The 24,057-nt window shown below is 36.6% G+C and overlaps 1 protein-coding gene across 1 annotated transcript in view; it reads right to left on the reverse strand.

Moving 5' to 3' along the window:
* The window catches only part of LOC127692779 (solute carrier organic anion transporter family member 6C1-like), a 104,746-nt gene that overhangs the window by 17,004 nt on the left and 63,685 nt on the right, over window positions 1-24,057 (reverse strand). Inside the window, exons 8-10 of the mRNA XM_052193376.1 lie at window positions 19,839-20,034; window positions 12,830-12,983; window positions 1,284-1,471 (exon numbers count right to left, since the gene is read on the reverse strand). Of these exons, the coding sequence (XP_052049336.1) occupies window positions 1,284-1,471; window positions 12,830-12,983; window positions 19,839-20,034 (538 nt within the window). The remainder of the gene's footprint in view (window positions 1-1,283; window positions 1,472-12,829; window positions 12,984-19,838; window positions 20,035-24,057) is intronic.

Raw genomic sequence — 24,057 nt, forward strand, 5'->3', positions numbered from 1 at the left:
AGTAGCCCAAATTGTAAGACTGAATATGATTCTAGGTGTCTCCATATCTCAACAAGCTTATAACTCTCACCATTTTAACACAAACAAATATTTTTCAAACCACTAAATACTTACAAAATTATCTCTAAATGTTTCTATTTCACCCCAATTTCTCTTTTCTCTGCTTCCCCCATTTTAACTTTCTTCTCCCTGCTATCTTCAAACTACTCTATTTAGATGCACATCGGACTGCACAACCCAACCCTGACAGGCTGGGGCAGAAGGCTCATATGTTTGAGGCCATCTTGGGTTGCATAGCAAGAACTTATCCACCAAAACAATAGCAAACCAAATACTACAACTACAACAAAGAACAGGACAAAACAAATCATGTAGCTTTTCAATTTTCCTAATTTTTTATAGAGAAATTAATTATGTATATTATGTGTTATGATCAAATCCTTCCCTATTTTCCCTCACCTCCAGTTCCTTCTTATTTTCCCTCAAGTTTTTTCATCAAACTATATATTTGCTAGGATATTCTACAATTTCTGTCTCTATGCTCCTTCCATAACTGAGAACATGTGATAAGCAAGCTATTGTTTTTCTTGTTGTTGGTCAGTCTTTACTGGAGAGTTAGGTCACAGACATCCTTGATCAAGAAGTTTAGTTTAGAATAATACCCCTTAACAATGTATCTACAGTTAAAACAGGGGTTACTTGGGATAAACATATTCTAGGCAATCACATAAATGACAAATCTTGGGCCATTTTAATAAATTGAAACTGTAAAAGTTACTGTGTTCCTTTGTTGTTGATATTTATGCTTTCTCATGACTAAGCTGTTATGTAGAATTACTGCTAAATGCACATACTAATTAATCAAATTTACACTCACATCTATGTGACAATTTAAAATTTTCTTGATTATGGATTCATCATTGATATTCTACAATGTAAATAGAAAGTTCCTTTTAAAGTTATATTGTTTCTGGTGCTATGTAATTAGTAGTATAGTTAGTTATTTGTTATGTAGTTAGAGAGCAATATATGCAATTCCAAAACTTGTTACATATTTAAATTAAAGTGAGAATAAATGTATCATCTATACACATTATGCTAAAATTGACCAAGTAAAATAAGTAAAAAATTTATACATATGCATAAATATTAACAATGTAAATATTTTCTCTTTATATTTGATACAAACACAGAATATCATTTGCTACAAAAATTTGAACTATTTCTCAGTATGTCAGTATTATCTAGTAGCTTCTCAATAATTATAAAAATTGCATACTTACTCGATTACAACCAGGAAGGCAGGTATACTACACAGATTAGAAAAAATAGATGCATAAAAGTAAAAGGCAAAAAATAAAGGTAAAGTAAGACATTTGGTATTACATGTTCCAGAAAATGCATCAATATATTGACCTTCTTTATCCACAGTTGTCAATCCTTCTTTAATGCAAGAACAATTGTAGTATGCCTATTAATATTAAAAATAAAAGTAGTATATCAGAAACAGCCAGCATACAATAGTCTTATTATTATGAGTGTAAAAGTTAAATTAATATTCAAGAGACATTTCCTAGTGTTTTGTTTCCTATTGCTTTTATACTTTTTTATTTAATGATAATTAAATTTAAATAATCTAATTTCCCCTTCTTCTTCTCAAAGCCTTTCTTATGTCTTTATTTCAGAATAGTAGCCCCTTTTTCTGTTTTATATACTGTTACACATGCATATGTATGTATACATACATATATGTACACACACATATGTGTATATGTAAATACAACTTGCTCTGGCTGTATAATATTACATATATATACAGTTTGAGGATGACTATTTGGTGTTAGGTAACCATTTTGGCATGCTTTTCATGGCGAAGTCTATTTCTCTTGTTCTTAGTACTCCTTTAAGAAGATTTTACAACATAACCTGAATTTCACAGAGGTCTGTCTTCCTCTGCATACAAAATACTGGAATTAAGGCTTATGTCATCACACTAAGCTTAGAATGCCTACTTTTAATGAATATTCTCATGCTAAACCTACTTTACATTACTTATAAATTAAAAATTAGTTGAAAAGTCTGAGATATTTTATGTGCCAGTGAATCACATATAGGTGTTTATGGGTATACGATTGTAAATAAGGCAGAGGCCTACAAATTTTAGAAATACTAGTCACATATAATTTTCATTATTATTGGATGTCAATATATATTAAAGACAAATAGTGGTAATAAAATTATTCATTTTATTAATTAATTATATTTTATCTGAGATTAGAATTATGGACATTAATCTAACTATGAAAGATTGAGTAATTATATTAAAACTTTGTTTTGTGTACAATCTTGAATGGAATTGATTTTTAGTAAGCAGAGTAGAAACATTGTATCAGAGATAAAATTTTGTAAGAACAATTGAGAAGCAATTGTGATCCAAATATTCAGGAAGAGCACAGACCCATAAGCATGCATGAGCACAAACATGCACGCACACATACACGAACACACACGTACACACACACACACACACACACACACACAAGACCTATAACGCCTCTAACTCCAAGTGAAAAAAACACTGTCATTGAGCTTTGCTCACCCCCCAAAAAGGACATATGTATTTAGTGAACAATTCTACAAGAATTTCGAAGAAGAATCAACTCCCATACTCTTCAAATTATTGCCCAAAATGGAAATGCAATGAATGTAGACCAATTCATTTCTTTGAGTCTAGAGATATGCTGATACCAAAATAATGACTCAAGAAATGAAGAAATTAGACACCAATTTTTCTTAAGGAGTTAGACATAAAAGTCCTCAATAAAGTACCTGCAACATAAATTCAAGAACACACTAAAATGATCATCTATGTCACCACCAGTGACACATTTCCTCCCTCAAGGTCACACCTTCTAATTCTTGTCAAAAGTTTCACAATGGGGTTGCCAAGTGTCCTGCCTGGTTTTGTGTGTCAACTTGACACAGCTGGAGTTGTGGAGAAAAGAGCCTCTCTTGAGGAAATGCCTCCATGAGAACAAATTACAAGGAATTTTGTCAATAATTGATCAAGAGTAGAAGGGCTCACTGTGGGTAGTGCCATCCCTGGGCTGGTAGTCCTGGGTTCTATAAGGAGACAAGCTGAGCAAGTGAGGGGAAGCAATCCAGTAAGTAGCACCCTTCATGCCCTCTGCATCAGCTCCTGCCTTCAAGTTGTTGACCTGTGTGAGTTTCAGTCCTGACTTCCTTTGGTGATGAACAGCAATATGGAAATGTAAGCTGAGTAAACCCTTTCCTCAAAAAAGCAAAAACAAAACAACAACAACAAGAAAAAAACCCTATCATGATCAACTAGCCTTCTTCCCAGAGATGTGAGTATGTTTGGACATATCTCATTAGATGCCTAGAATACTTGAAAAAACCCAATACCCTATATAACAAAAGATCTGGACAGTTTAAGAATAAAAGAGACATACCTAAATAAAACAAAGGCAATTTACAGCAAGCCTTTAGCTAAGATAAAATTAAATGCAAGGCTATAGCCAAAAACAGATTAAATGGATAGAAATTCAAAGAAATTGCACTAAAATCAAGAACAAGACAAGGTTTTCCACTCTCTTCTTAGCTATTGCATAGAATATTTTAGTCTTTCCTACAGTAATAATTCATGGAAGGATATCAAGGTATTACAAATCAGAAAGGAAGAAGTCAAAGCATATTTATTTACAGATGATATGATAGTATATGTCAGCAATATGAAAATTTCCACTAGCAAATTTCTATATTGTGATAAACACTTTCAGCCTAATATCTGGGTAGACAATTAATTTTAAAAATAGAAGGGCCTTCCTATGTCCAAAATGTCAAATTTGCTGAGAATAAAAACAGGGATTCAACATCTTACAATAGTCACAAATACTATAACATATCTTGACATAACTCCAACGAAACCAGTCAAAGGCATGAATGTTAAGAATTTGAAGATTTAAGAAGGAATTTGATACAAATATCAGAGGACTAAAACATCTTCCATGCACAAAAGTCAGTGGAATTACCATGTTAAAAAAATTGGCAATTCTACCAAAAGAAATCTACATATTCAATGCAATCACCATCAAATGTCCAACAGAATTCTTTATAGAACTGGGAAAAACAATTCTCAGCTTCATATGGAAATACAACTACAGAAAATAGCTAATAGTCCAGAGAAATGAAAAAAAAACTACTGGAGATATCTCTACCTCTGATTTTAAATGTATAATAGAGCTATTGAAATAAAAACTACATGCTTTTGATATGGCAAGGTCACACTGATCAATGGAATAAAATTGAAAAGCCAGACATGAAATCAAACAATGACATACACTTTATTTTTGATAAAGAAGCCAGAAATACACATTGGAAAAATTAAAGTAGCATCAATGAATTGTACAAGTGGATCAAAGAGCTCTACATAAAACAAGACACACTACATCCGTTAGAAGAGAAAAATGGAACGTCCTTGAATGCACTGACATAGGAGACAACTTTCTGAACAGAGCACTGATAGTATAGCCACTAAGATCATCCTTTAATAAATGGCATCTTATGTAATTAAAACATTACTGTAAGAAAAAGGAAACCAAAAAGAAGAAGCCTACAGATTTGGAAGTGATTTTTATGAACTCCACATCCAATAAAGTTCTACTATTCTAAATACATAAGCAACTCAATTAGGTATAAAAACTAAAATAATCCAATTAAAAATGGTATACAGATCTTAACAGAGAATTTTCAATAAAGGAATCCCAAATGGCTGAGATGCTCAAAGAGAAATGTTCACCATCCTTAGATATCAGGGAAGTGCATATCAAAATAACTCTGAAATTTCATCTGTCAGAATCACTAAAAGGTATAATACACAAAGGATGCTCCATGCTACCATGGGGAATATTGCTCAACTATCTTCTCTGTGGGTTTATGCCTAATCAGATGGGAAAGGAATGGAAGAAGAGAGATTGGGGAGACAAAGTTAGAACTGGAGATTATTTGGAGTGTTAAAAAAACCTAGTCTACTGAAGAATTCTTGGAATCTATAAGGATGACCCTAGTGAGGACTCCTAGTAATGGAGAATATGGTTTCTGAACTTGACTGTATTCAGGCAAGGTTTACCGTGGTGAGACTGGGTTTCAGTCATTTGAGTTGCTAGCTGAGAGAGTTCTACAGCAATCCCAAAGCATCCCAGGCTGATAGTGGGACAAAAGGTCATTTTCTGAAAACCAACAATGTGATCCTTTTGCTAAGAAAAATTTCCACAGAGTTGTTTAAATGTAAAGGGCTTGCCCAGATCCTTTATGCCTACTTCTTGTCAAGAACTTCTCAATGTGAGTCACAAAAGCTTTGGGGTTGGATGACCTGTTCATGTCAGCTATCTTACAACCTGATATTTTCATTACAATTTATAAAAGTAGCAAAATAACAGTTATGAAGTAGCATTGAAAATAATTTTGCAGTTAAGGGTCATCACAATATAAGGAATTTTAATATAGTTTCACATCATTAGGAAGATTGAAAAACCACTGTTCTAGTCTTTTTTGTACAAGATGATACTCTGTGGGCTACTAAAAAAACAAAAAAGGGTACACAATCCAAACATAAAACTCAATTGTCAATGCTGTCATCAAGATGTTCTGGGGCCATAATGGTGCAGAACTACTACTTCTGGTAGTAGATAACCAATGTTTTGTTTAACTTGAGGCCATGCTAGTAGAGGAATCCCATGACCTTCATGGCCTGGATGCCCAAGACCTATACCCTGCATAGCCTAGAGAACTGGTCTAGGTCTCTGTGCATGGCTGGCAGAAAAAAACAAAGCAAAACCAAAAAGATTCCTAGTGATATTCTGATACACGCATGGTTTGGTGTATTATACAGTTGTATTCAGAGAGGATCCCTCCATCAGTAGATAAAATTAATGCCGAGAACCTCAGCCAGATGTTACGTGGCTGAGAGTCTCTCCACTGCAAAATAGGGAAATTCTGCAGTAGGGGGAGAGATAAAATTGCAGGAATCTGAGGGGATGGAATATACCAAGAGAACTTGGATAACTGAATTACAAATGTAGGGCTCACATGGGTTTAGAGACAGAAGGTGCAAGCACAGGGTCTGCATGAGTCTGCACCAGGTCCTCTGTGTTTATGTTCTGGCCAGAAAAACTTGGTATATTCGTGGGACTCACAAGAGTGGGAAGGGCAAATCTCTGATCATTTTTTCTCTCTCTAGGGACGCTTTTCTTCCTCTTCAGTTCCCTTGTCCAGTCTAATTATGAGGGCATTTGCATCATCTTATTGTATCTTGTTTTATCCTATTTGACTGTTGTCTCTTAGATGTCTGCTCTTTTCTGAAGAGGAAACAGAATAGGATTGGATCTGGGTAAGAAGGGGAATAGGGGAACTGTGAAGGGAAAGGAAAATGGGCGGGGTTTGTTTTGTGAGAAAAGAATTATTATTTTTTAATAAAACAGTTGGAAACCCATAGGAAATATTAAAAGGTATAGCACAGTATAGATGGTCCCTCCTTTCTGTGCTAGGAAGTAATTTAAAAAGGTTGTGGTGATTTCTACCATCAGTTATATATAACTTTATAATACCTAGGGGAAAGAATCTGTGGCTTTTACTTCTCTTATATTACATGTGTAGTGAGTCAAAGATCACTTTGACTAAACCTCAACTGACTAGGTGAGCTACAAACTATACCGGGCATTTTACATTCAATGCGGGCCACCTAAGAATCAATTTTGCTGGCCTTGAGGTAAGGGGTATGTTTGTTAAAGAATTTTAGTAATCCATATGAGCTAAAACTGCCTTTGCGGAAAACTAGCAAAGAAATACAGATTTTGTTTCTTTCAAGTTTAGAGAAACCAGAAGAATTCATAAGTCATTCCTTCTTAGAGATTCTGGAAAGTGAAGAGCCTGTGCTTGAACCCAGACTTCTGTCTATGCAACTGAGTCATATTATGTCTCGGGTTCTGAATTTGAGGGATCACAAACAATGTTATTTAAATTCAAAAATATATTGGTAGTTTCTAGGTGGAGATAGGGTAACAAATTAAAGATATTGATCCAGAATAAAGATAAAATTTGACTCCAAACAAAAAATGAATAAAATGAAAATTATATTCAAGATACTGCAGAAAACACACAAAAAAGAGAAAATTCTACATGTGTGTGGACAAACAATGTAATAGAGCTCTGTGGTGGTGAATTTTGATTATCAGGGTGTCCTGTGTAATTTTTGGAGTTGAATGTGAGTATTATGTCTAATCCAAAGTAGCCAGAAAGAAATAAAAGTGCTAGATGTCAGTTCTGTTTCTTCACAAACATCAGGAGACAGAGGAAAAGAAAGACAAGATTTTTCATACATAGATGCATATTTTGTTCCAATAAGAGGTAAAATTGAAGAAAAAATAGTTAGCAGTTATGAAACATGCACACAGAGGCAGGAGTGATAATTCTGTGAGGTGCCATGAATAGGCTTCTCATGTGACCCACATTCAATTCTGGCATGGTAGAGTGCTTTTAAGCCCACTGCTGCAGATGCACAAAGGTTTGATATTTGGGAGAACTCCAAGCCTGTGAAGACTGCCTCAAAACTCAAGGTGGACTGATCCTGATGAGTGACATCAGACATTGTCCTTTGACCAATGCTCCATTTACCTAATTTCTTTTTTCCTTTTTTTTTTATTATTGGATATTTTCTTAATTTACATTTCCAATGTTATCCTCTTTCTAGGTTTCCCCTGTGGAAACCTCCATCCCATCTTCCCTCTGCCCGCTTCTGTGATGATTCTCTACCATTCACCCACCCACCAGTCCTGCCTCTATGCTCTGGAATTCCCTTACACTGGAGCATCTAGGCTTCTCAGGACCAAGGACGTCTCCTAGTCTCCTAGCATTGATGTCCAAGAAGACCATCCTCTGTTACATATGTGGCTGGAGATGTGTATTATTTGGTTGGTAGTTTAGTTCCTGGGAGATCTGGGGGTTCTGGTTATTTGACCATGTTATTGTTCTTATGGGTTTCAAACCACTTCAGCTCCTTCAGTGCTTTCTTTAATTCAATTGGGGTCCTTGCGTTCAATTCCTTGGAGTTGGCTGTGAGCTTCCATATCTCTATGTTCCAAGCTCTGGCAGAGACTCTCAGGAGAGAGTTATATCATGCTCCTGTCAGCATATTTTTCTGGGCATCCAAAATAGCATATGGGTTTAGTGTCAGTATATGGGATAGGTCCCCAGGTAGGGCAGTGTCTGGATGACCTTCCCTTCAGTATTTGCTCCAAGGTTTCCCCCCATATTTCTTCCTGAGCATATTTTGTTCCCCCTTCTAAGAAAGACTAAAGCATCTACACTGTGGTCTTCCTTCTTGTGGTCTGAATTGTATCTTGGGCATTCTGAGCTTTTGGGCTAATACTCACTTATCATTGAGTGCATACTATGTGTGTTATTTTTGTGATTGAGCTACCTCACTCAGGATTATATTTTTTAGTTCCATCCATTTGCCTAAGAATTTCATGAAGTCATTGTTTTTAATGGCTGAGTAGTACCTTATTGTGTAAATACACCATATTTTCTGTATCCATTCCTGTGTTAAGGGGCATCTAGGTCCCTTCCAGCTTCTGGGTATTATAATAAGCTGCTATGAACATAGTAGAATATGTGTCCTTTGTAGATGCTGGGCTTGTTGCCCCAGTGAATATTAATTCCAGGATAGGGAAATGGAAGTGTGTGGGTTAGTGAACATGGGGAAGTGGTATGCAACACAGGATTTTCAGGGAAGGGGGTGGGGGAGAACCAAGGGAGGAAGATATCATTTGAAATGTAAATTAAAAATATAAAATAAAAATAGAAGGGGTTGATTTGCATTCTTCTACATGCTCATTTCTAGTTGAACCAGCAGGATTTGTTGAAAATGCTGTCATTTGTCCACTGGATGGCTTTACCTCCTTTGTCAAGTACCAAGTCATCATAGGTGTGTGGGCTCATTTCTGTGTCTTCATGTCTATTACATTGTTCTTCGTGACTGTCTCTGTACCAATACAATACAGTTTTCATCACTATTGCTCTGTAACAGCTTAAGGCAGGGATGGTGATTCCCCAAGAGATTCTTTTATTGTTGAGAATAGTTTTCACTATCCTGGGTTTTTGTTATTCCAAATGAATTTGAAAAATGATCTTTCCCACTACATGAAGAATTACATAGGAATTTTGATGGTGATTGCATTGAATCTGCAGATTACTTTTATCAAGATGACCAGTTTTACTATATTAATTCTGCCAATCCATGAGCATGGGAGATCTTTATATCCTGTGAGATGTTGTTTGATTTCTTATTCAGTGACTTGAAATTCTTGTCATATGTATCTTTCACTTGTTTGGTTAGAGTCAAACGAATGTATTTTGTATTATTTGTGACTATTGTGAAAGTTTTTGTTTTGATAATTTCTTTCTCCGTCTGTTTATTCTTTGAGTAAAGGAAGACTTCTGATTTTTTTGACTTAATTTTATATCTAGCCAATTTGCTGAAGTTGCTTATCTTGTTTAGAGATCTCTGGTGGAATTTTTGGGATCACTTAAGGATACTATCATATCATCTGCAAATAGTGATACTTTGACTTCTTCCTTTCCAATTTGTATTCCTTTGACTTTTTTTGTTGTTGTTTAATTGCTCTGGCTAGGAGTTCCAATACTATATTGAGCAGGTAGGGAGAGAGTGCGCAGCCTTGTCTAGTCTCTGATTTTAGTGGGATTGTTTCAAATTTCTCTCCATTTAGTTTGATGCTGGGCAATGTTTTGCTGTATATTGCTTTTATTATGTTTAGGTATGGGCCTTCTAGCTGAATACTTATTCCATTTTGAAGAATAAAATACTATTATGCATGCACAGGCATCCTTCACATGTGTGCACACACACACAAACACACAAACTACAATCATAAAAACCACATACATTCATTAAAACATGCATACCTACAAAATAAAAATCAGAAAGCCTCACAAATTAGGGGAAGTGGTAGGTAGGCAATTACTCTCTACAACAGAACAAGGAGTAATAAAAGAAATTAGTTTTGTATGTTGGCAGCATTTCTGGTTTTAGGAAGTTTCAAGTCACTATCATGAGATATGTAATGAATTTTGAGCATATTCAATTCAGTCATATTTCTCCCACTCATGTGAGTTTTCTATAGCTTGTAGTTTCTCTGTCAGAAATGTTTTTGATTTTTTAAATATACATATATATAATAAAAGTGGTAAGGTGTGGTGCACAATCAAAAAAACTGGGATCTAGGGTTGTGGCTCAGTGGGAGAGCATTGGATTTGCAAACAAAACAAACAAAAAAAATCAAGTCCACATATGAGTTGCTGTGGAGCAAAAATAGGAAATATCAGGAAAGTGTAGAGTAGGCATTTTGAATCTCAGCCAAAGGCATATTTGAAAGAAAAGTGTTAACTCTTCTTTGAAGGTCTGGTAGAATTTTGCACTGAAGCCATCTGGTCCTGTGCTTTTTTTGGTTGGAAGACTTTCTATGACTCCTTCTATTTCTTTAGGCATTATGGGACTGTTTAGATGGTCTAGTTGGTCCTGATTTAATTTTGGTATTTGGTATCTGTCAAGGAAATTGTCCATTTCCTCCAGATTCTCCAGTTGTGTTGAGTACAGGCTCTTGTAGTAGGATCTGATGATTTTTTGGATTTCCTCAGTTTCTGTTGTTATATCTCCCTTTTCATTTCTAAGTTTGTTAATTTGGATACTTTCTCTGTGCCCTTTGGTCATTCTGGCTAAGGGTTTATCTATCTTGTTGATTTTCTCAAAGAACCAGCTCCTGGTATTGTTGATTTTTTGTATGGTTCTCTTTGTTTCTACTTGATTGATTTCGGCCCTGAGTTTGATGATTTCCTGCCTTCTACTCCTCCTGGGCGAAATAGCTTCTTTTTGTTCTAAGGCTTTCAGGTGTGTCATTAAGCTGGTAATGTATGTTCTCTCCATTTTCTTTTTGGAGGCACTCAGGGCTATGAGTTTTCCTCTTAGCACTGCTTTCATTGTGTCCCATAGATTTGGGTAAGAGGGCTAATATCCAATATATATAAAGAACTCAAGAAGTTAGACTCCAGAAAACCAAACAACCCTATTAAAAAATGGGGTACAGAGTTAAACAAAGAATTCTCACCTGAAGAACTTCGGATGGCAGAGAAGCATCTTAAAAAATGCTCAACTTCATTAGTCATTAGGGAAATGCAAATCAAAACAACCCTAAGATTTCATCTTACACCAGTCAGAATGGCTAAGATTAAAAATTCAGGAGACAGCAGGTGTTGGAGAGGGTGTGGAGAAAGAGGAACACTCCTCCACTGCTGGTGGGGTTGCAAATTGGTACAACCACTCTGGAAATCAGTCTGGCGGTTCCTCCGAAAACTGGGCACCTTACTTCCAGAAGATCCTGCTATACCACTCCTGGGCATATACCCAGAAGACTCCCCACCATGTAATAAGGATACATGCTCTACTATGTTCATAGCAGCCCTATTTGTAATTGCCAGATGCTGGAAAGAACCCAGGTATCCCTCAACAGAAGAGTGGATGCAAAAATTGTGGTATATCTACACAATGGAGTACTATTCAGCCATTAGAAACAATGAATTCATGAAATTCTTAGGCAAATGGATGGAGCTAGAGAATATCATACTAAGTGAGGTAACCCAGACTCAAAAGGTGAATCATGGTATGCACTCACTAATAAGTGGATATTAACCTAGAAAACTGGAATACCCAAAACATAATCCACACATCAAATGAGGTACAAGAAGAAAGGAGGAGTGGCCCCTGGCTCTGGAAAGACTCAGTGAAACAGTATTCGGCAAAACCAGAACGGGGAAGTGGGAAGGGGTGGGTGGGAGGACAGGGGAAGAGAAGGGGGTTTGCGGGACTTTCGGGGAGTAGGGGGGGCTAGAAAAGGGGAAATCATTTGAAATGTAAATAAATTATATCGAATAAAAAAAAAGAAAAAAAGAAAAAAGAAAACCACTCTAAAAGCAAACTAAGGCATTTGCCATTGTTTCTTCTTCTCTTTATGACAGACTGCAACCTATAAGCCTGTCAGAACACAGTTCAGGAAGAGAGTTGTGTGAAACTTATGAGTGCTTGTGAGTACACTCCAAGAAAACAAGACAAGAGCCTTGTGACCTCAATTTCTTCAAAATATGGTATTATTCTTGGAATGTGTTTTTATCCTCCTCCCAGATGTAGCAGAGAGAACTGAGTTTACTTCATATTACTCAGTATTGCTTGCTATTGGTATTCAATTAAATGTATAAACTATCTTTTATGCGTCTCAATTGAATTTTTTTATTTTCTTTTTTTTCCCCCACGTTTAGCTTATCCTTATGGTTGCATACAACTTGACCTCATGAGAACTTTACTCAGGTGACCTTTCTTAACCCTCAGAGTATAAATTGTTTGATGCTCTGAATAAAGTTTACTATTGCATGAGACTTTAGTCTGCCTCATTTATGAGTATCTACCTACATGTATAAAAAAAAAAAAAAAAAAAAAAAGAAAGAAAAGTGACTCACAGGACAGCACTGGGTGACCCTTTGTTGTGTAAAAGATTGTGATCAGAATTCAGTGAATGCTGCTGAAGGGGAATTTGGTAAACAACAATCAGGTTTTATTTCCATGTGGCTAAAATTAAAATTAAGGAAAAGTAAGAAAAAAAATTAAAGAGATTTGAGTAAAATCTAGTTACCATGTAGAAATTGTGCATGTTACTGGGGAGGAAGAAGCAATAAGAAAATCTACCTTTTCTCTCCTCATCTGTTTAGAAGCACTGCACCCTGCAAAGCAGGGGGAGAAATATTGTTTCTCATCTCGTCCACATATGGAATTATAGACAGTAGATGCGCAACCACAGTAGTCATTGCATGGAGCTTTGAGACTTCCAATGCTACCAAGGCTGTGAAGTTAAGATGAAACACAATTATAATGCCATAAGTGAAATTGTTAATGTTTACATGAAGGTATCCACAGACTCTATAAATATGCCTTTGAAATGTTTTTCACAGATTGACTAAAGTATAGAAACATAATAAATACACATTTATGAATGTGACAATTGACAGCCCTGGAACATTGGCTTAGTTCTTATCAATACATCCTGCTTTTTCAGAGGAGTAAAATCCCATTTCCAACATGCACATGGCAGTTCACAACCATCTGTAACTCCAATTCCATGGAGTTTGATGCCCTCATATGTTCTCTCAAGACATCAAGCATGCATATAATGGATAAACATGTATGTGGGTGAATAATCATCACATAAACAAAACATAAATAAATCTTAAAATATGTACTATTTAAATTATTTTTATGATGCAATAAATTTTTTGCCATTCTCTAACAAATAAAATTATAACCACCTAAAATGGGCTGACACATCCCCACTTTAAAGATTGACTTTACCCCTTTACTGATTAATTAATTACATGTTATTACTTATTAATACTCTTTTCCTGTTCATCTGTTGGGATTTTAAAAAAACGTAATCACATCATACCTATATTTTCCTTGCTTCTTTTGCATTAATGAACTTTATTTTTTCTTATAAGGTCACATGTTTTCATGAGCCTTATGTATTACAATTAGAATATTTAAAAAGTATGAAAGTTGTTAGGGTAACTAATTTAGGATCATTTTATGTGTTTGTGGTTTGCTCAGATGTATGTATATGAGCCGTGTGAGTTTAGCACCAATGAAAGCAAAGGAAAGCCATTGCACCTATTTGAAATAGAGATAATAGAGTTATGATCCTCCATTTTAGTAAGGGAAATGGAACCTAGGCCTTTAGCAGGAGAACAAGTGTGCTTGAACACTGAACCATCTCTCTAGCTACCTATTTTTTAAAATTTTTTTCAAATGACAGTCACATTTCCAAAATGATTTATTTGTAGGATCACAAAAGGTCTTGTGTCCACAGATCACCGTGGAAACCAGAAGTGTTAAACACAGAGATTGTTATCTCAAAGGATTTGACATGATACCTTTTCTTTCATCCAGAAATCTTCAAATTGGAAGTGACTAATAGACATTTGTACTATATTATCTTTTGGGGCAGGCCATAACTACCTATCTCAAGCAGGACTAAAGGTAATCTAAATGGTCTTTATATTTCCTGTACAGCCATCAGCTCCCCAAAGCTCCCACAACCAGGACCAGAGGTGACTAGTAGCCTATATGATCTCTCATCATGACTACAGTAGCTCCTTCTTTATATCAATAAGCTATTACTGGCAATCTATCTCTATAACCCATCTTCTTGGGATAAATGACAGAGACACTGAGTTGAGTTTCAGTGGAATTAAGCTTCTTTGTGCACTGGGCACTTTATAAACAAAGAAACGCTCCCCCAAAATACTGTGTTTGGATATGCTGATATTAAACAGCCTGACAACAGAGATCCTGAAGTTTGATCCAGGTTGATGAAGTCAATCTGAACCAAATTTTCATTCTAACTTCTTTAGAGTTCATTTTTCTCCCTGCTGTGACACATACAAAGTGTGTCCAAAACACAATTGCTCCTCAATTGGTCCAAAACACAAGATCCTTTGAGAATGTAAGAAAATAATTCTTCAAATTGATATTAGGGTTTTAGGATACTTGGGCCTCTCACAGAAAAGGGTTTTCCACTCTTCGAAGAGTGGTACTAACATAGTACTAACTTCTCAGATTTTGTGACAAATCATTTTCTAACATTATTGAAAACATTTTTAAGATCTAGAAGACCAAATCTTTCAAAGATAAACTGAATACAAAAATAGCCCATGAGAGAGAAAAAAATCAGTGACAAATAATTTTCAAAATTAAGATAGATGATAGATGATAAATGATATATATATAGATAGATAAATAGATAGATAGATAGATGATAGATAGATGGATAGATAGATAGATAGTCAGATGGATGTATAGATGCATAGATACATTGATATATAGATAGTTGATATAATTTTCTGCCAGAAACACCTTGTCAAGGCCTGCAGAATGGATTCCAGGCCAGCTGCACAGGTTCAGGGCTCACCCTCCTCATGATATGAAAAGAACTCAGAGAGCTCCTGCTGCCTACCTCATGTAAGCCCTTCCTGTTAGAGCCCAGTAGTGCAGAGCAGCAATACCTGAGTTCCAAGCAATGATAGGTAGAGCTCAGGCACCTGCAACATGAGCTTAGTTTTTTTTGTTTGTTTATTTGTTGTTTTTCCCTCAAGCAAGAATTGTTCAATATCAAAGGTATCTTCATAAGATAGTTTTCCTTCATGCCAAGAATCACTCAGTATCAGTGTCTTCATGAAAGAAAACATATCAAAAGTGTTCTATTTTAACTACAGGAACAATTAAAACTAAGAAGTAAAGCACTTAAGCTGATGCTGATTGAATTTACCAAGTTGTTGGTCATTCAATTTATTGAGGGCATTCTATCCTCCTGCTCTTCAAATCAATGTTTAAGTTAGTACTTTAGCTTTTGTGGTAGATAAACTATACAAACAAAATTTAAATTTGGGGGGCGCTAAATCAATTTGTATATCTTCTTTTCTGCTTATCGCTACTGAGTATTTGAATCTGCTCTTTTGGCTGTTTTCCTAAGGCACTTGATTAAATTTTGAAAAAAAAAATCTACACTTAAAACACAGAAGCAAGATGGAGGCTCTACATTAATTGACCTCATATATAAATTAATACATGCAGGAAAAAGATGCATTGAAAACAGAAACTGACATAACTTGAGAGAAAGAGAATACTGAAGAAAAACTGAATCTAGGAAGGGTATAGAGAATGGTAAAGCTTGTCATGATGCACTGGAGGTTTGAGTTCAGTGAGCAGATGTTGGAAAGGATGGCACATGATAGAGTTTGGGTACAAAATTTGAGAAGAGACAAAATGGCATCAGACTCCCCAGAGTTTGATCCAAGTTGACAAGGTCAACTTCAACTGAAATTTTACTCTAACCTCTTTGTGGTTCATTTCTCTAATTTCATGACACTTGCATGGATACCCTCAGTTCCTGGTTGAAGTTCAGCTGGCAGTATGTATGAGCTTCAACTGTTCTCCACATTACTTTGTGATGGTATGATTTCAGTGATTTACACATTCTGATATGGGACAGTTTCCTAGTGACCAATGGAAGTGAATTAATTTCTATCTGCATATTTTGTATGAATATGTAATCATTATTTGATGAAATTGTTTCAAACTATTTGTCCATTTTTATGCCATTTCTCATTACTAATATAGAACTCTTAAATGTTTTAAATGATCAGAAAAACTCTGTGGCTTAATTTTTAAAAGAGTCCTTGACTCCAAGAGTCCAGCAGGCCTCCTTTATACATATGATAAATGGGGCAAGAATGAATGTACAGAAACAAAACCCTTTACATTAGCCATGAATATTATAAAATGTTTTGGTGTAAGTCTAACCAAATAAGTGTAGAGTTGGTATGACAAGTACTTCAAGTCTCTGAAGAAAGAAACAAGAAAATATCATAAAACAGAATGATCTACCACAATTACGGATGGGTGAAAATGGTCATCTTACCAAGAGAAATCTTGTGATTTAATGCAATCCCCATGAGAGTTGTAAGAGCAACTCTCAACTTCATATGGAAAATCAAAAAAACCCATGATAGTCACAACAATCCTGAACAATAAAAGAACATCCAAACTAATCACCTCTGCTGTACTACAATGACCTCAAGCTGTATTACAAAGCAATAGTGATAACAAACTGCATGGTACTGGTACAGAAACAGGCATGCTGATCAATGAAATGAAATCCAAGTCACAGATGTAAACCAACATACCTCTGGGCACTTGATTTTTGAAAAATAATCCAAAATCATACAAGGGAACTATGAAAATATCTTCAATAAAGGGTGAATACACATAGGTACATATTTATCATCCTTTACAAAATTCAGATCCAAGTGGTTCAAGATCTCAACATTAAAATAGATACACAAAGAACTAAAGAAGTTAGACGCCAGAGAATCAATTAACCCAATTAAAAATGGGGTACAGAGATAAGCAGAGAATTCTGAGATTATAGAATCTTGAATGGCTGAGAAGCACTTAAAGAAATGTTCAACATTCTTAGTCCTCAGGGAAATGCCAATCAAAATGATCCTGAGATTCCACCTCACATCAATCAGAATGGCTAAGATCATAAATACAGGTGACACCAGATGCTAGCAAGGATGTGGTGTAAGAGGAACACTTCTCCATTTCTGGTGGGACTGCAAGCTGGCAAAACCACTGTAGATATCAATCTGGCCGTTCATCAGATAAATGCAAATAGTTCTACCTGATGATCCAGTTATACCAGTACTGGGCACATGCCCAAAAGATGCTCCTGTCCAAAGAAAAGAAGGACAAAGAAAAAATGGGACAGAGGCTGAAGGAAAGGCCATCCAAGTATGGTCCCACCTGGGAATCCATCATATGTGCAGACACCAAACTCAGACATCATTGCTGTTACCAAGCAGAGCTTTGTGATACGAACCTGATGTGACTGTTCTAGAAGCTCTTTCATCATCTGACCAATGCAGATGCTTAGAGGCAACCATCAGACTGAGCTTGCAACCCTGGTGGGAGAGCTGCTGGAAGGACTGGAGGAACAGAAGGGTATTGCAGCCTCATAGGATGAACAATGTTGGCTGGCTGGATCAGCTAGTACTCCAGGGACTAGACCACCAAACAAGGAGTTTATAGGGCTCCAGATACATGTAAATCAGAGGATGGCCTTGTCTGACGTTAATAGAAGGGAAGGACCTTGGTCCTGTGGCTGTTTGATGCCCCAGTGTAGGGGGATGCTGGAGCAGTGGCGAGTGAGAAAGTGGGTGGGTAGGGGAGAAACTTCATAGAGGAAAAGTTTAGGGAGAGAGGGCAGATTTTGGATGAGGGGTTGAGGAAGGGAACAAGGTAGGGGATATCATTAAAGATGTAAAATAATGGAATGATTAATAAAAACTTAAAAACAGATATAGTAAATCTCATAGAAAAAATAGTAGGAAATTCCCGTGACCTGATTGGTATAAGAGACAATTTCTTGAACAGAACATAAATTTCCAAGGCTGTAATATTAAAATTTGATAAAACGGACCTCATGAAACTGCAAAGCAAGGAATGTAAGGCAAGGAAACTGTCAATAGAACATATCAGTAGCCTATAGATTGAGAAATGTTCTTCAACCCTACACCTGACAGAGGACTAAGATCCAAAATTTACAAAGAACTCAAGAAGTTAGACACCACGAACCCAAATAATCAATTAACAATGGAGTACAGAACTAAACTGAGAATTCTAAACAAGGAAATCTTGAATGACCAAGAAACATTTAAAGAAATGTTCAAAGTCATTAGTCATCAAGGAACTACATATCAAAACAACCCTTGAAGTTCTATCATGCACCAATCAAAATGGCTGAAATCAATAACTCAAGAAATAGTACATGCTGCCAAGGATGTGGAGCAAGGGGGAAACTTCTTAATTGTTGGTGTTAGTCCAAACTTGTACAATCACTTTGGGGATCAATTTGGTGCTTTCTCATACTCATCAATACCACCTTTAGGCATATTCCCATATGATGTTTCAACATACCAGAAAGTCACTTTCTCAACTATTTTCATAACAGTTTTATTCATAATAGCCAGAAGCGAGAAATGAGGTTCCACTCAGCAGAATAGACACACAGACAGATAGAGACACACAGAGCTAAAGAATGGATGGAGTATGGGTACTCTTATGGAAGAATAGGAGGAAGGGTTGTGGGTCCCAAAGGGGATAGGGACTACTTAGGAAGACCAACAGAATCAACTAATCTGGACCCTTGGGGTTCTCTAAGTACAAATCACCAAACAAAGAACATACCCACCCATGCTGGACCTAGGTCTCCCTGCACATATGTAGCAAATGTGCAGCTTGGATTTATGTAGGTCCCAAACAATTGGAAAAGAGGCTATCCCAAATGCTGTTGCTTGTAAATGGAGGAGGTTCTTATAGCTGGGCTGCCATGTCTTCCCTCTGTGGAAGAGGAATTACCTAGCCTCACAGAGACTTATAATGCCAACGTGGGGGGATTATAGATACCAAAGGAGGGCCTGACCTGTTCAGAAGAGAAGAGAAAGGAGACTGTGGGAACGACTGTGAGATGAAGTGACTTGGGGGGAGGGGTAGTGAGCAGGATAGGAAGTAGCGTTAGCATTATATTTTATAGCCTTGTGGTCAGCTCCAGTAGCATTTATTGAATAGTGGTTTGTCATATGCTATCCCTTTTTAGTTGAAAGTGGTATTATTCTCTTTTAACATTTCACTTGCTCAGTCCTTTTGCTTACAGTTACATTTATGCTGTCAAATATTTAATATGAATTCATGCCAGACCCTTTGATCTTTGCATATTTAATCTAATATGTGTACGTGCATGCTCAAATATACTTCAAATCTATTCTGTGATGTCTACAAAATAGACCCATAAGTTCAAGAACACAAGGTAAAAAATGTTACAGATATTTTAGTAAAATCTATTACTTGATGCAAACTATAACACAAAGTTCTAGTTTTAATCATAAATCACTAATAAATACATGATAGACAAATATATCTCTATGAGATATGTACTCTTAATATAAAGAGAAAAACAAAGTGAAATTTCATTTGCATTATTGATATTTCTGAAGAAATTTAATTGCATAGTTATTGAATTATTAATATAGAAAATATCTATTCAGCTATGACTAAAGTACATACTCTGCAAACATATATTTACCCATCATAATCATCATTGATTCCAGGAAATTTTGCTGTTTCACACTCCACAGATAACAGTAATAGGAAAAGCAAAATTGATATAGCAGATGTTGATGCTATAAATTTCAATTTATTCTTTGTATCCATTTGCAATTTGTAAGCAATATAGCCTCCAAAAAAACGACCAAAAAGAAATCCTGGAATTAAAAAACTTCCTGAGAATAGAAAATAAAATATTTTTAAACAATCTGTTAAGAGTTACAAAATAAATAATGTGTAGATATCATTCCCTCTAGTCTAGCACAGATTCTAAAACAAACCGAGATATAGAAAATAAACCAACATGTGGTATTTTAATCAATCTGGGTAATATAATATATACAACCCCGTGAATGTTTATGGAGATATAAGTCTACAGGTTCTGCTAGAGATGGTAATGTTTTTCTGCTTTTTTCTATTCTCTCTCTTTTTTTTATTTGATATATTCTTTATTTACATTTCAAGTGATTTTCCCTTTCCTGGATCCCTGCTCCCTGAAAGTCCCATAAGCCCTCTTCCATCCCCCTGTTCCCCAATCCACCCCTTCCCACTTCCCTGTCCTGGTATTCCCCTATACTCCTGCACTGAGCCTTTCCAGGGTCAGGGGCTACTCCTTCCTTCCCAGGGTCAGGGGCTACTCCTTACTTCTTCTTGGGCAATATTTGATATATGAATAATTGTGTCTTGGGTATTCCAAGCTTCTAGGCTAATACCCGTTTATCAGTGAGTGCATACCATGAGTGTTCTTTTGAGACTGGGTTAACTCACTTAGGATGATGCTGTCAAGTTCCATCCATTTGTCTAAAAATTTCATGAATTCATTGTTTCTAATGTCTGAATAGTTAGTTCTCTTTGTGCATATAAACCACATTTTCTTTATCCATTCCTCTGTTGAAGGACAGCTGGGTTCTTTCCAGCTTCTGGATATTATAAATAGGGCTGCTATGAACAAAGTGGAGCCTGTATCCTTATTACATGCTGGAGAATCCTCTGGGTATATGCACAGAAGTGGTATAGCCAGATCTTCCTGAAGTGACATGCCCAGTTTTCTGAGGAACCACCGGACTAATTTCCAGAGTGGTTGTACCAATTTGCAACACCACCAGGGGTAGAGGAGTGTTCCTCTTTCTCCACATCCTCACCAACACCTGCTGTCTCCTGAATTTTTAATCTTAGCCATTCTGACTGGTGTAAGGTGAAATCTCAAGGTTGTTTTGATTTGCATTTCCCTAATGACTAATGAAGCTGAGCATTTCTTAAGATGCTTCTCAGCCATTTGAAGTTCCTCAGGTGAAAATTCTTTGTTTAGCTCTGTACCCTATTTTTTAATAGGGTTAATTGGTTTTCTGGGGTCTAACTTCTTTAGTTCCTTGTATATATTGGATATTAGCCCTCTCAAATTCATCTGGAATAACAAAAAACCCTGGATAGCTAACACTATACTCAACAACAAAAGAACTTCTGGAGGAATGACTATCCCTGACCTCAAGCAATACTACAGAGCAATAGTGTTAAAAACTGCATGGTATTGGTACAGTGACAGGCAGGCGGATCAATGGAACAGGATTGAAGATCCAGAAATGAACCCACACACCTATGGCCACTTGATCCTCGACAAAGGGGCTGAAAACATCCAATGGAAAAGAGATAGCCTTTTCAACAAATGGTGTTGGTTCAACTGGAGGTCAGCATGCAGAAGAATGCAAATTGATCCATCCTTGTCTCCTTGTACTAAGCTCAACTCCAAATGGATCAAGGACCTCCACAAAAAGCCAGATACTCTGAAGCTAATAGAAAAGAAACTGGGGAAGACCCTGGAGGACATTGGTACAGGGGGAAAGTTCCTGAACAGAACACCAATAGCATATGCTCTAAGAGCAAGAATTGACAAATGGGACCTCATAAAATTACAAAGTTTCTGTAAGGCAAAGGACACCATCAAGAGGACAAATTGGCAACCAACAAATTGGGAAAAGATTTTCACCAACCCTACATCAGATAGAGGGCTAATATCCAATATATATAAAGAACTCAAGAAGTTAGACTCCAGAAAACCAAACAACCTAATTAAAAAAAGGGGTACAGAGTTAAACAAAGAATTCTCACCTGAAGAACTTCGGATGGCGGAGAAGCATCTTAAAAAATGCTCAACTTCATTAGTCATTAGGGAAATGCAAATCAAAACAACCCTGAGATTTCACCTTACACCAGTCAGAATGGCTAAGATTAAAAATTCAGGAGATAGCAGGTGTTGGAGAGGGTGTGGAGAAAGAGGAACACTCCTCCACTGCTGGTGGGGTTGCAAATTGGTACAACCACTCTGGAAATCAGTCTGGCGGTTCCTCAGAAAACTGGGCACCTCACTTCCAGAAGATCCTGCTATACCACGTCTGGGCATATACCCAGAGGATTCCCCACCATGTAATAAGGATACATGCTCTACTATGTTCATAGCAGCCCTATTTATAATTGCCAGATGCTGGAAAGAACCCAGGTATCCCTCAACAGAAGAGTGGATGCAAAAAATGTGGTATATCTACACAATGGAGTACTATTCAGCCATTAGAAACAATGAATTCATGAAATTTTTAGGCAAATGGATGGAACTAGAGAACATCATACTAAGTGAGGTAACCCTGACTCAAAAGGTGAATCATGGTATGCACTCACTAATAAGTGGATATTAACCTAGAAGACTGGAATACCCAAAACATAATCCACACATCAAATGAGGTACAAGAAGAAAGGAGGAGTGGCCCCTTGTTTTGGAAAGACTCAGTGAAGCAGTATTCAGCAAAACCAGAACGGGGAAGTGGGAAGGGTGGGTGAGAAGACAGGGGGAGAGAAGGGGGCTTACAGGACTTTCGGGGAGTGGGGGGGCTAGAAAAGGGGAAATCATTTGAAATGTAAATAAAAAATATATCGAATAAAAAAATAAAAGAATTGACAAATGAGACCTCATAAAATTACAAAGTTTCTGTAAGGCAAAGGACACCATCAAAAGGACAAATCGGCAACCAACAAATCAAGAGTGCCTTTAATAATGTATATTTTTTCTACTTAAATGTCAGTAACAAAAAGAGGAAATCACAAGAAGGATATGAGCTAGAAAAAAGCAAAAAAAAAGAGAGAAAAAATAAAAACAAGTATAACATAGTAACCTTCCACACTAATACAATATAATCAGCTCCAAATGTAGGTCACTGTGTATAAATGTAAGCTAGAGAACTAAATACCAATAACCACACAGACACAAGATTAAATCATGCCATAATAAATACATACAAATGAAATGTTTAGTAAGTAAAAAAAGTGAAGGAAAACGAAGAAGTAAAAGTGATGTTTGAGAAAAACCAACAAATGAAATGTAGCTAATATAATGAAACACACAACTGATAAAATAAAATTTCCAGCTCAGATCCATGGTGGTAGTATAGGAACACTCATGAATAGCTTTCTCTTACATAGACTGGAAAGAAGATAGAAGACTTGGAACTTGTCATGGAAGGAAGAGTGGGTGAGAATTGGAAGTTGTCTGCACAGAAATAAACCCTAGCACATTCCACACACTATGGAGAATGACAAAGCAAGGTGAGCAAATACCCTTGCTCCTCAAATACAAAAGTTTAAAATGGAGGTGAGCTTACTGTTTCTAGGCAGGAAAGTGTCTGTGGGGGGCAAGACATAGCACTGAAGGCTGCATCCTGCAGACAAAAAGCTTAGATACACACCAGGTGTGGAGGATGAAAGCAAGCTAGCTTCAGGACAGAAATTACCAGGAAGCTCAGTGAAAACTCAGTTACAGAGCTGCCTGGAGGGAGGTTCTGTTGTTAGGGACCCAACTATTCCCAGACTGGAAATCCAGGCATGCTCTGAGACTTCTCAGAAGAACCTCAGACTTCTCATGAACACCTCAGTGCATATCTGGGTAAGCAGCTATCCCTGGCAAGAAGACAATGATACCTTTGGCAAGTGTCTCAGACTGAAAATACTGATAGGTATATGCTCTCACACACACAGTGGGAGGTGTTCCAGGCATTTCTCATTTCTTGAATGTTTCCTGTGCCTTAGATTGCAAGATCCTAAAACCATTCAGAGCAGATGTGTACCAGTTCATCATGGTCTATAGACTGTCCAAGTTTACTGTTCAGTGAGAAGAGCTCTGTAGCACAAACACTGTGTATATATTCATTGTGTAG

The sequence above is a fragment of the Apodemus sylvaticus genome, chromosome 9 (genome assembly GCF_947179515.1).
Source record: "Apodemus sylvaticus chromosome 9, mApoSyl1.1, whole genome shotgun sequence".
NCBI classification, from domain to species: domain Eukaryota; kingdom Metazoa; phylum Chordata; class Mammalia; order Rodentia; family Muridae; genus Apodemus; species Apodemus sylvaticus.